This window comes from Thermobia domestica, chromosome 9 (assembly GCF_964235325.1).
Source record: "Thermobia domestica chromosome 9, izTheDome1.hap1.1, whole genome shotgun sequence".
NCBI lineage: Eukaryota > Metazoa > Arthropoda > Insecta > Zygentoma > Lepismatidae > Thermobia > Thermobia domestica.
Window position 1 is genome coordinate 59,937,555 of NC_137462.1, and position 14,330 is coordinate 59,951,884.

General features: G+C 37.5%; 1 protein-coding gene across 1 annotated transcript in view; it reads left to right on the plus strand.

Moving 5' to 3' along the window:
• The first annotated feature begins 2,282 nt into the window (after nucleotides 1–2,282).
• LOC145694683 (beta-glucuronidase-like) overlaps nucleotides 2,283–14,330 on the plus strand; it is a 47,786-nt gene continuing 35,738 nt past the window's right edge. The window contains exons 1-3 of the mRNA XM_081771189.1: nucleotides 2,283–2,688; nucleotides 8,447–8,690; nucleotides 10,753–10,935. Of these exons, the coding sequence (XP_081627315.1) occupies nucleotides 8,487–8,690; nucleotides 10,753–10,935 (387 nt within the window). The 5' untranslated portion in view covers nucleotides 2,283–2,688; nucleotides 8,447–8,486. The remainder of the gene's footprint in view (nucleotides 2,689–8,446; nucleotides 8,691–10,752; nucleotides 10,936–14,330) is intronic.

The following is a 14,330-nucleotide window of genomic DNA, read 5'->3' on the forward strand; positions in this document are numbered from 1 at the left end:
GGAAAATGATTGTTTTTTTTTTCAGACAAACCCTTGTATACACCTATACATACACCCAAGTTTGAACCAAATCGATCGAGCCATTCTTGAAAAATAAATTAATCCCACTTTTCCAATTTTGCCCCATTTTTCATGAACTAATGAGAGTTGAGGTTTGAAACGTGAGGTATTAATGTATCTTGGGAGTACCTACATACCACCTACTTGGCGCCATAAGATTCATCTGGGGCCATTTCACTATGCTTATCCAACCACGGCCTTTGGTGAAGAATGATTTAAGCCAGGGATGCAAATAACCACTCGCTCGGAGCGAGTGGTTCATCGGTGCGGGCGAGTATTTAATATAATACCGAAGGTAAGTAAATGTTTTCTATTGTGGGATGTAGGCTAGTAGCTTTTTTTTTTTACCTTGGGCTCGTAAAATTTGGTTGCTTATTTGCATCCGTGGTTCAGGCATTTCAGAGATCCAATTTTTCGGTGATTATTCCTCAGTGATACGTCCGATCGGGAAATGCTACCTCTTATGACACTTAGTGCTTGCTCTCGAATCATCATGTAAAATTTGGTTAAGAATGGTGCATCCGGAGGAGTATCCGGATAACCAAACACCTAAGTCGAATAAATAGGACCTTCGCTCCAATAAGAAAAAATTCTTGTTGATTTCTTGTAGACGATACATGATAACAAAACACATACCTGAATGAGTCTCTCCAAAGTTTTGCTGATTCCGTTTACATCCAAATTCAGCCCCTCAACTTGGGGGAGGAGGAGAGGAAGATACATAAAAATGATGAAAATCACAAACGGATGGAGATGGCCGTTCAGCTGACGATACCGCGGACTAGTCAATGTGTCTTCCAGAACAACCAGAAAGCCCATTCCATGCAAGGAAAATGCACCCCACACCATGACTGATACCCCACCGGCCTGCAGGCATGCAGGATCCATCGCTTCACGCGATCTGCGCCACACACAGTGTCTCCCATCAGCATAGTATAGTTGAAAACGTGACTCGTCGGACTATATGACGTTACGCCACTGTTGCAGTGTCCATCCGTGGTTATTTGTGGCAAATGCACTCCGGAGTGTCCGATGCCGCTGAATTAGCAGTGGCACACGTGTAGGGCAACGGCTTCCATTTTCGGGGACAAGCATGTTCCGACGGATTGTCCACTGTGAGACGTTTCTAGCACGGCCAGCGCTGAATTGGGCCGTGATTTGTTGCACAGTTGCTCTGCTGTCTCTGTTGACCACTCGTCCCAGGTGTCTCCCGTCTCGGTCATTGAGGGCCTATGGACACCCAGTATGGTGTCTGTTGTGGGCTGACACCTTCATTCACCCATTCTCGGTACACCCTGACACGGTTGAACGTGGGAAGCCGAATTCTTGCACCACCTCCGAAATCGAATGTCCCATGCGTCAGGCATCCACCACCATGCTACTTTGGAATACGGTCAACTCACGACGACGTTGCATTTTACTGGATCACTCCCACAGCCAGTTACCACAACGTTTTACACACATCTGAAGCTGTCGCGGAGCCCTGCAGGTAGCGTTGAGCACACGTGGTGTCCATCCGCGAATCAGTGACCTGCTATCCCATGAGTTTTGCTCAATCAGTGTATTTAACGGGTATTAAACACATGAGATAAGAAGATATGCATTTAAATTTTTTATTTTATCCCAGCGAAGCAGGTAATCGATGTTAGTAGTATATTATATAATCTTGTGATAACAAATGAAGAAACAAATTAGAGGACAAACACAAGAAGATTAAAAGTGAAAGAGCAGGGCTTGTAATAGCAGGACCAGAAGTCATTTTCTTTCTCGTGAATCTTTGAACTATTAAAAGTTGACATTCGCAAGGAGGAAGAAGTTAAGAACCACACGTTAAATTTATCCTGCCATTGTAACTTACAGCTAATCTTGACTGGCCATTAACTTCTCTGTATATCAGAAAGTCCATATAAATGGCAAAAAAGCTACAGCTTGCCACAACTAATTTTATAATACCTACTCGCAAAGTTTCTGTTAGCTGCGAATCAACATAAAATGCTGGAATCAGAGCCACTCTTTGCTGTGCTCTGATGACTTAGTGGTCCCAGTAGCAGATCTATGAATGAGGGACGGATTGGACTTCGGTGTTTCTTTCAGCTGCGAGATTTCGTAAGGAATGGATCTACAGCGTAACGTGGGATCCATCTCCGAAGTGACGGATTTCTACACGGAGGTTGGGCTATATTTTTTGCCTTATCTTGGAGTCAGGAATCACCTCCTAAACGTTGTCGCTGATCTTTTGTAACACCCTGTATACAGTTCAAAATATTAGTTTGCCGAATATTCGTGGTTTACCGTTAAATCGTAATATGAAAGAAACGACATGTAAATCAAGCGACATCTTTTGAGCGTGACCCAATCTGTATTACGAGTTTAAAGTTCAATCTCTTCTTTGCCAATAAACAAAAGACGCTCGAATCAAGTAGTCAACGAGAGTGTTGAGATAAGTGAAGCCCACTCCAAGTGTAATCTTATCAACTGAAATGGAAACAAACTACAATGCTACAACAAAGAAGAAATACTGTTTGTGTTTTGATTAGTTAAATTTTGTGTCAAGTGGTTTTAATTTCTGAAAACAATAATCCAATTTTGCTATTAGTATTCACTGAAATTCTCTCGAACACTAAACAGGTAAGTGAAATTGTTCGACGTTAACATACGGCATGAGTAGATTTAGTTCACGTAGAAAACAATATTCATATCTAAAAGATATTAAGATTTTAGGAGATTAATATTCAATGAAGCTGAATGAAATCTAATGAAAATTCTTTGCTAGAGTTGCAGTATTTTTAACATGAAGAGTCGGACACAGTTAGCGCGTAATGGAAAGAGTTACACAAAACAGTGTACGAGTGCATACAGCGGGAAAATACCGTTACTTATTATTTTTATTTAAATTTATATAAATTTCAATTTATAGTTAAATTTATATACATTTAAATTTGTATAAATTTCAAGTGCATACGTAAATTTACATGAATTTAAACTTATACATTTATTTACAGTTTTTATTGCATGTACCAGTTCCTGTTAGTTACGCACAAATCCTAAAATTTGAATACAGATCAGTTGATCATTATCAAGGGCCGCGGTGGTTCAATGGTAGAGCATTCACCTCTGCTACATGGGGTTCTTGCTTCGATTCCAGCTCGCGACAAGTGAGCTTTGTGGGAACAAACACCGCATGTGTGGGTTTTGTCCGGGTTCTCCCGTTTCCTCCCACTTTCATCATTCCACCATTTCATTCATTTCTCATCATCACCGTCTGTTTTAGCCTACACGGCAAAACCGTGGGACGTAAAACTTCTGATCATTATCAATTCATTTTATTACAGTGACCGGAAGTCTATTGCGCTCATCGACCCACAAAATTTGGTAATCGAAAAACGTTTATTCAACTACTATTGCGTTTTATTCCGCAACACAAATTCCACAATTTTAGACAGATTCGTTGCTTTACAAGATTTCGAAAAAAAAAAAAAAAACCGAAAAAGCACTTGTTGAGATCATAAATCCCGCATAAAATAAGATCTTATTCTTTGGATGGCGTTCGTGATGTATATTTTATTTATTATGGAAATTATGTATTTCATATCAAGATTTATCCATAGTAACCCAGGTGATAAATAGAGCAAAAAATGATAGCGAACATTTTAGGACAAGTGAGAATTGTTCCGTTGAAATCAGGTGATTGTTACGCGTTGGCCTTGACATCGAGCACATCGGATTACCTCTGCTTCACTTTTTGTAATTGGCAGGACCGTATTGATGCATGGGCTAAGAAAGGATACTGCACGGGTCGGCAACTTTTTTTCGGACTAGTTTTTTTTTTTCATACTCAACCTCTGGATACTGCAGAAATTTATTATACGCTCACACATTGATATGACACAAAATTTTAAAATTATATTATATATATATATTCATCTCTCGTGTTAATGCACTAATAAGGAACAAAAGCTGTCCAATATTGCCGAAGTTCCGATACTTAGTCTGCAGTGGTTAATTTTCACAATTAGATCACAAAAAAGAGAGAAATAATATAGCATTGCACTTTTAATCAGCTATCTAATCTTGGTTAATATTCATAATTACATCTCGAAAGAAAGAGGTATAATACAGTATTGTCCTTCCAATCAAACACGCTATCCAATCTTGGTTGATATTCACAATTACATCCCGAAAGATAGAGATAATAATACAATATTGTACTTTTAATCAAGCACACTAACCAATCTTGGTTAATATTCACAATTACATACCAAAAGAAAGACGTATAATACAGAATTGTACTTCAACTCAAGCACACTATCCAATCTTGGTTGATATTCACAATTACATCACGAAAGAAAGAGATATAATACAATATTGTACTTTTAATCAAGGACACTATTTAAATTTCGTTAATATTCACAAGTACATTACTAAAGAAAGAGGAATAATGCAGAATTGTACTTCAAATCAACCACACTGTCCAATCTTGGTTAATATTTACAATTACATCCCAAAAGAAAGATGTATAATTCAGTATTTGTACTGCTAATCAACCACGCTATCCAATCTTGGTTAACATTCATAATTACATCACGAAAGAAAGAGGAATAATACAATACTCTACTTTCAATCAAACATGCTATTCAATATGATAATGTATAATACTCGGTATACTGTAAATATACACTATCAACATTTTTATCTTAAAATAAGAACTGTTAAGAGACTTCTAGCTTCTAATAGAGACTTCTCGCTTCTAAGTGGGTGCAATGGGTTTAAAATCTATTGTGCAAATTTCTTTGTAGGAATAGCAATTACATACATATCATTCAGCAACACTGCGAGTAGCTGGTTATCTTAAACGAACTAAACCAAAAGAGGTATTCTTTTATGTAACAAAGTATTGTAAATGTGAAATTTAATTGCACATCTCATATATGCAATGACGTCAGAAAGCTTTGCAGAATCACAAGACCATATCTATTTCTGTGTTTCGTGCGTACGTATGATCATTGTTAGTATTCGAAAGAATGTGTTAAGTTGTTCAGTTCTTCAGTTTAGATTACTTTTTTTTCGCCTTTCGTTAATAAATTGGTACATAGCCTGCTGAATAAGTTAGGTTGACTTGATTGTTTACTAGTAATTGTAATTTACGTAATCGAAGTAGATTGTGTTCGTGGATATTCTCAGAGTTCTCCCGTTTCCTCATGAGACACATAGTGTTGCTCAGGAGAACAGAAATAAGGTAAATTATGTAGATCTGGTTTCGTCTCGATTCTCAAATAATTCTTTCTCGTCTCGATTCTCAAATAATTCTTTCTCGTTTCGATTCTCAAATAATTCTTTCTGGTCTCTTGTCTTGATTCTCAAATAATTCTTTCTCGTCTCATCTTGATTAAATAAGGCTAATTATGTGGATCTGGTCTCGTCTCGATTCTCAAATAATTCTTTCTAATATCGATTCTCAAATTATTCTTTCTAATATCGATTCTCAAATAATTCTTTCTCGTCTCGATCCTCAAATAATTCTTTCTCGTTTCGATTCTCAAATAATTCTTTCTCGTTTCTATTCTCAAATAATTCTTTTTTGTCTCTTGTCTTGATTCTCAAGTAATTCTCTCATCTCATCTTAATTATCAAACAATTCTTTCTCGTCTCGCCTCGTCTCGATCCTAAAATATTTCTTTCTCGTTCCGTCTCGTCTCGATTTTCAAACAATTCTTTCTAGTCTCGATCTTCAAATATTTTTCTCGTTCCTTCTCGTCTCGATTCTCAAATAATTCTTTCTTGTCCCGTGTCGATTTTCAAATAGTTCTTTCTCGTCTCGTCTGGTCTCGCTTCTCAAATAATTCTTTTTTATCTCGTCTCGTCCTAAGGGAGTAATTGGGTGCAAAATGATTAAAGGCATTGTTGATTCACATAAACCCGTGTGAGTGATTGGGTGTAAATGAAGAAAACTCAAGCTTTCATTTGGTGTATATAACTTGTATTCCACTTAAAAACTAATTGTATTATATGGCCTAGAAAAAAAATATACGTTTGTTTGTCCAAAATAAGGACTAAGTTATTTCTAAATCTCAGAGATATGTGAATGCCTTTTCAAGCCTTTCAGTTATTGTCCATAGCATACTATATTGTCCTGCAAACTTAATCCAAACAAACATAGGAGAAGGTAATAAGACATAAGACTAAGACTAACTATAAACTGTTACAATAGAATATATGTTGGAATTCTGGATTGATTAACAAGTCCTATTTACAGCAGCAGCACTATTAGCATACGTAACGGCTACTGGAGGCCTAAGTTGAAGCCACTATTTATAATAGACAATCGAGAAGGCACTATGAAACAAAAGTGTACACCACAAAAGACAAAGATAGCACAACATTCAAATGGATTATAAGCAAAAAATGTTCACTTAAAGCATTCCACCCATTTATCACAACATCATGCGTCCAATTATCCCGTGTGTGTGTGTTTAAGGGGGGGGGGGGTAATTGGGAAGTACACATTTTAACAAAATTTTAACTGACTCACAGTGAGGATTCAAGATTGCTGCTCTTCACAGCGCCATCCTTTTGATGTTTTTAAGCAGCAGTAAAAATCTGGCTCAAAACATTAACAGATGCGAGATTTATTGTGAATCAAACCAAAACACACAGAAAACTTGAAACTCGGTTTCAAACATGTCATTTTTCAAACAAATCAGTTTTTGGCTTTTTATCATTATTACACCCTCTCAAAATTCATCTAAGCCTTTTTTTTTCCTGATCAACATCTATCCACCCAAAATTTGAGTGTAATTAAATGCCATAAAAATATACTGAAATGCAAAATAAAAATATTTAGAAAGTTTTCTGCCCAATTACCCTCTCCAGCCAATTCCCCCTTCTACCCTAGTAATTGATAAATTTGATAGAACAGAACGAAAGGACTTGCTTAAGGATAAATTCTCCTGCATAGTTTAAGATAAAATGGAGGAAAAAACTAATTTTTATGGTTTTTGAAAGTATGTCGATCGTTACCAATCTGATACAATTCATAGCTTCTTCTTCTTCTTCTTCTTCTTCTTTCTTTTTTTTTCAAAATCTGAAATGTAATATTTCAGTTTAGGCTAAGGCAGACGATGATTAAAGCAAGTGAATGATGATGGAAGAATTGGTCGGATGAAAAAGCGAGAGAAATTGGAGAGTAACCCTAGAAAACCCACGGATCCGATGTTTTCCACCATAAATTTACTTGTGTCGGGATCGAGCCATGGACCCCATACATCAGAGATAAGTGCTCTATTAGTGTTCCACCGTGCATCGAGATTTTCATTCTGCCGTAGTAGATCATTTAGTTCTTTATGCAGTGTATATGAAAATATATAGTTTTAAGAAGCAGATTTCATATGTTTAATTTATCCTAACAAAGACACATATACCCCTAACAGTGACACACATGGTTCAAGGAGTAAGGCTCATACTAATCTTAAATAAATAAATAAATCAAAAGTAAGAAAGACAGAGAGAAAAATAGCAAATACGTATGCCCTGTTGGTAATACGTATTTGCTATTTTCAAAACAATACCGACAACGTTTTGGAGGTCTACCTGACACCAAGATAAGACAAAAAGTATTGACCAATCTGGGTACACAAATGCTTCCTTTCGGAGTTATAGGCTGCCGAAAACATGCGAATATGAACTTTAAAGGTCTATAGCACCAATACTATGGGATCTACCGCAGTCGGGCCAAGACTTTCCTTAAGAACTAACATGTGCGTTATCCAAAAATATGTTTCAGAATCCTAAGGTACACACGCAACAATTTTTATAGAACTTGCTACGGGAAGAATATAACTTTAAGTACTCACCAACTATCTCCATTAAAATTGTTGCGGAAGTACCTCAGGATTCTGAAAAATGGATATTTGGATAGGTCATATACTAGTTCCTAAGTGAAGTCTTGACCCGACTACGGTAGGTCCCATAGTTTTGGAGCTATGGGCCTTTAAAGTTTTTTTTTTTTTCATGTTTTTGGCAGCCTATTACTCCGAAAGGAAGCATTTGTGCTCCCAGTTTGGTCTATAGTTTTTATCTTATCTCGGTATCAGAAATCGCCTCCCAAACGTTGTCGGTGTTGTTTAAAACACCCTGTATATATATGTTCACTTATAGCCACTTTAATACGTGAACACTGTATGTAGTTAACAACAAACAAGGCTCTTCATAAATGTGTAGTTCATTGATTTGTTAAGCACAATGACCAAATTACGTCACAATCTCTCTTTCAGAGTGTTCTTTTACTTCTACACAAACTAAACTATCATTTGTATCGTGGAGACAAATTGAACTCTATTGCTTTACAATGCAAAGAAGCCAATTATATGTAACTTTTGTCGTCCAACAGGACACACAAAAGGGGATCAGCGGAAGCGAAACCATTTGCAATGCAGTGCCTCCTCTCTGCCATTCTGTGTTTTGTTCTGTCGTTGACGTCCGCTGGAGTTGCCGCAGAGGGAATACTCTACCCAAGGGAATCAGAAACGAGGGAAATTAAATCTCTGGATGGGATTTGGGACTTCAGGATCGCTTCTACGGAAGACCAGCAAGCTGGATTCACAGAAGAATGGTTCAATCAGGATTTGAAACAGGTAAGAAGAAGAAGGGAAAATAGTATCTTCTCAGTAATTTGATCTATTTCGTATTAAAATGATTGATTTTTATGTATCCCAGAAACAAATGCTCAGAGTTTTAAATGATGACGTTCTGTTTGTGGGAAAGAGAAAAACTACAAGTATAAAGGAAATGAAATTAAAATCAAGAGCTTAATGTTCTACCTTTTAGGAAATAAATTGATTAACTTCACATCATGCATAAAGCTTGGATATTTCTACACCTAGACTCAAAACGCGGGACTCTTCACGAAAGTTTACAGTATATTCATAGTTATGCACTTAACTTCTTGCTGACATATCAGAAAAAATAAATAATAGTTCAACATTCATGAAAATTGAGCGTCAGAGGGTAGATTATTCCTATAACTTGAGTATCGATAACTATAGTCGCGCCTTTGTATTAACCGTCCTCCAATTACGTAGCACTGCTATCTAAAACAGAAGAAGGCGCACTTGTCGTTGGTTACTGATAACTTAATGTCCTTCAAAGCACTCGGCTGTTGTCACGTCACGTTTATAAACAAAAGGTACAACTGGGGAAGTTCAGAGATGTGCGCTACATTGCAACACTGGATTAACTCCACGTGGTTTCAGGTCAGCGAGGATAAACAAATGGGTTTTGCCAAGTCTGGGAATAACAACGGCAGAGGTAGAATAAAAATTCAAGAGAAACCAGGACATAAGATGCTTCGAGCAATTCCCGAGGAGATAGATGATGTTAATCCGAGACTGCCGCTGTTTAGCCGGGACATCTGTGAATACTAACCATGGATGTACTTTCATTAGCCAGTTTGGTCAATAACTCAGTCTCTAAATTCACTTGACATATTTGTCCCCTTCAAAGAGATGAAGTGCCATAACGCCCCGTACAAATGTATAATTCTTGTGCCAGAACGCCCCCTAAGTAACAGCAGATGTTACCTCTTGATAATTACATTCACGTAAAGTGCCAGAAAACCGCTTCCTTGCACAATAGAAGCAGTAACTCTGAACACCACTTCCCTCGCTGTTGATAGTCTAGTATAAAAGACAAACATGGTGATTCGATTACATAGTACTCTTATTATACATAGTTTTATTTTGTGTAATCAATTGATTTAGTGTTAACTTGTTATGTATTTAAATGGGATTAACTAAAGATTTTCATCGTTTACAATAGTTTTGGTAAGCATGAAATGTTCCAACGGTGTGGGGGCATTTCTAGACATAGGAACTTTCAGGTACATAATTAAAGTGGCTATTAACAGATCTACCAAAAATAAAATAGAATATCATAAATAGTAGTTAAACAATGGTTGGTAATACTGTTAGGTAATACACGACTATGTTTTCCCAATATATGAATTTAACTTTGACTCGAATTGCTGTATCGTGTCCATCAAGAAGCTCATTATCTACCCGAGAGCATAACAATAACATATGGAGCATTCAGATCACAACAGAATCAGGATACATTGCCAACGTTGTGAGACAAATACACACAAAATTTGTACGGAACGCTTAATTACATAGAAATGTTAACACTGCATTTTACATTATAAGAATTATTTACTACATCTGAACAATATTCATTCAAGCTCTAAAAGAAGCTTCAGATAGAGTATAGAAATCATAAAGATGCAATATGTCCAAATTGACCAAAAAATGGACTTGATACTCTTGTGTGCTGAACGCGCCATATACACATTGTTTACGTTAGAGAGGTTTCATTCTGGACAACTGTGAATATATTTTAATAAAGAGATTTCATTCCTAAAAGATCGGTCGAGTTCTAGAAGATTATACCCTCTATTTAACCAGCAACACGTAAATACGTAGAAGGAAATACAATATTTACAGGATTTGCTTAGTGGGGCTTAATTTCTGAAGTTAAATATAATCTTATGAAACTCGAATGTAGAAATTGCGTATTTATTTTAGAGAATCCTGATGAATTTGTTTTAATTAGTTTGAGAGATTAATGCTTCTGATAAAATTATTAACTTCGTTATTATAAATCTTGTATTTATTCGTGTTACATTTATCTTTGTGTCATCAGACAGGGAACGTCATACCGATGCCTGTACCATCTAGTTACAATGATATTACTCAAGATAAAAATATAAGAGATCATATTGGATGGGCATGGTACGATAAAAGATTTTTTGTCCCTACAAGATGGCAAAGTCAAAGTCACAAAGTATTCATTCGATTTGGAAGTGTTAATTATGATGCGATAGTGGTAAGTATGTACAGTTATTTACTGGTTTTCCACTGTAATTCTTAATAACACGTTTGTTAAGGAATTTAAGTTTTGTTTTTGTGCTGTAGTTTTAAATTGGACTTTTCTTTTAAGTACAGACATGTGAGAAAGTTATATTTCACAATTTACGTATTATAAAATAAGACGAGTTGAATCATAGGCAGAGGATGCTCCTAACCCTAACAGCGCAAGTACATAGGAGGCATATGCCTATCATGTTTCCTCAGGTACATAGGAATGTGTCCAGTATGTGTCTTATGTACCTATGACAGAGAAATCATATGGATAGCAATGACAGTCACAGTCTATGTCCGCCCCTAGGCATATGCCTGACATGTACCCGCGGAACGTGCCTAGTATGTTCCCCATGCCGTAAGCGTCAATGAACCACAAAATTACTCCCCCAAAATATGTTAAATCGCCTATATGCGTAATGTGTTTACATTAAGGTAAGTCTAAAAACATTTTAAACAAGTGAAAAAATTACCCCAGGGAGGGTGGGCGCGAAGCACCAACCTTTGGATTACTAGCAGCGTGCTCTTCCGTCGTGGCCACGGAGGCGATGAAGATAACGTCGCTTCTTGAGGGATAAATTGTTGAGGTCTTTTGAATTTGACTAATCAGAGTGGTCCTTTAACCGCGTATATTAGACGACAACTGTTTGGGATCAGATAAAATCTGCTCGCCATGTAATTTTGTAACAAAATGACTTTATTTCATAGTTCTTCTATATTCACTTGCATATGATCGGCGACAGTTGTCATCTAATAAAGTTGATGTGTTTGTTGCTTCTAGTACATAATCGCTTAGAAAAAGAAGCAACAAATGCATCAAATGTGGGAGATGAATTTAGAACACCTAAATGCAGCATACCTAGCACATCTTGTGCTGTTAGGGTGTCTGAAACAGTATGTACCTAAAGGACGTACCTAGAACATGACAGATATATGTCTCAAGTGATGACAAAACAAATGACTGTTAGAGTGCGAAAATGAGCCAGGTATATAAATGCTATATTTGTGGTACATAGTTGTAAATATCAATTAGGTATAACAAGTACCTAAAACTGTAGGTAACTGAAGTACATACTTAGCACGTGAATATCATATGTGCCAAGTGTATGGTACCTAAAAAGTAGCTGGGACACCTAAATGGCACATGCTTAGCACATCTCGTTCTGTTAGGGAACGTTAAGCGCAGACCCACTTTAAAATGCTGGTATGCGCATGACATCGCGATAGCGGTAGGTGGATATTCTATAACAAAAATTAAAAGAACGTTATGTGTCGCCTATTTATGAGAAAATGACAACCGATGAAAATGAATTTTTGAATGTACAGAAGCTCAAATGAAGCTCATTACAACAATTAACGAAAGCGATTAATATCATCACGAATTTCTTCTACAAATGCCAAGCATCGTCTGTTTGTGAGTGCGCGCTTCTCTCGCTCTGCTCCTATAGAATAGTGACGTATACCCCCAGCCAATGAGCGTCATGACATATTCGAAGGCATAATACAGCACCTAGACCGCCTACAGACCTTCAAACCTTAATCTTCTCACACTACTTCCCTTCCAGAGGGCGTAACCCTCCCACAGATGGATAGCCTCAGCTAGCATTAGAAAAAAATACATATTTGCCTGAGAAAACTGAAGATAAGCCATGAAAATCCAGTCAGGAAAGCCGGTAACAACATTCGAGTCCGGGAACTACCAAGTGCGAAGTGAGAACGCTAGCTATCCTGCACCCGCTTGGTTTAATTTATTTTGGTACCATACATTTCTTGACAGTCTTTCAGGCGTCAATTGGAGAGCCATTGGGCTGAGTGCGGATTTCAGTTTTCTCCTGAGGGATTTTCAGTACATAGGGTGGAAATAGTACTGTGCATCTACTGGTAATTCACCTTGAGTATGAACGGATATTTGACTCCGGGGGAAATTTTGCAGCCCGGGAACTTTTTTTTCTTGGGTCACTGATTGTCTGTAATATAACAGACTTACATTCAAACTACAGGTAAATATAACTAATAGCATTAATCGTTGCTCTAAATGTTTATTATTTCTGTTCAATTCCAATTGCGCGTCTTATCGGGGCATCGGCCCAACTGTCTCAATCCTGTGTCCTGTAAAATTTGGCATGTTAGTAGCCCTTGATCTGCCATATAAGAGTTAAAATACAGTTAAAATCTTTTAAGTGTACAGGCTTTCGGTTCCTTACTTTATAAGTGGTCAAATTTTAAGTATCATGTTTTAAAAAATAAACAAAGCACACTTAAAAGACTCATCCGATCGAGATAAAACTTGGCATCGTGGTATATGTTGATTTTCTATGTAAGGGTGTCAAATTTTATGTTGTATGCTTTCGGTTCTCAAGTTATTGACACTTAAAATTTGAATCATATTTTCAAAGAAAACTTGTACCGAATTTATTCTATCGGGATCAAATTTGGCATGGTGATATATCTTGACGTACTTATATAGAGGTAACATGAAAGTTGTGTCCCTTTTTCACCTACCACCTTCGAACATCGATATGTCACCTAAGAAGTACCTGGAAGGTGAATAGTTCCCATTAGAATCTACGACCTTCTGCCAATGTTCTGAAGGCCATGGAATCAATTGCGATAGGACTTGGTGGGCCATGAAGCGAATATTGTATCAAGTGCATTTTGCATCTCTACTAGGGATTTGAACTGGCGTCCTGTAAGGTGATTGTCCAAGAAATGGGGCAAGTGATAATCGGAGGGTGCAATGTCCGGGGAATATGGCGGATGCAATAGAGTTTCCATCCAAGACGTGGTCATTCTAGCCACAAGGGGCTTAGCGTTGTTCTGTAACAGCAGGACCCCTTTACGATTCAAAAGTGCTAGCTCCAGAGTTTTGAGTTTTTTCTGTACAGGGTTCAACTGCTGACCGTACACAGTTGCATTGATGCTCTGGCCAGCTGGTAGCAGTTCCCGATGCACTATGCCGCGAACAATCCACTAAACACGCAGGAGAGTCTTCTTTTGGTGCAATGCTGGTTTCGGCTGTTTTGGAACCGGTTCATGGAATGCTAACCAATGATGACGTTGCCGTGGAGCTTCGTACAGGACCTACTTCTCATCACGTGTCAATACCCTGTCCAGAAATGGTTCCGTTCTCAAACGAGACAGCGAAGAAACACAGATATCTTCTCGCGTTGCCTTCTGGTCTGGAGTCGAATCGTATGGGACCAATCGATCTAACTTGTGCTTCTCAAGTAGATGGAGGTGAGGCCGAATAGTTTCTTCACTAACCATGAATTGTAGTCCCAGTTCCTCACATGCCTGGCCACTGTTCGCCTCAATTACTGCCTGAAGATCTTCATCTTGTACATGTATTGTTCTTCTGAG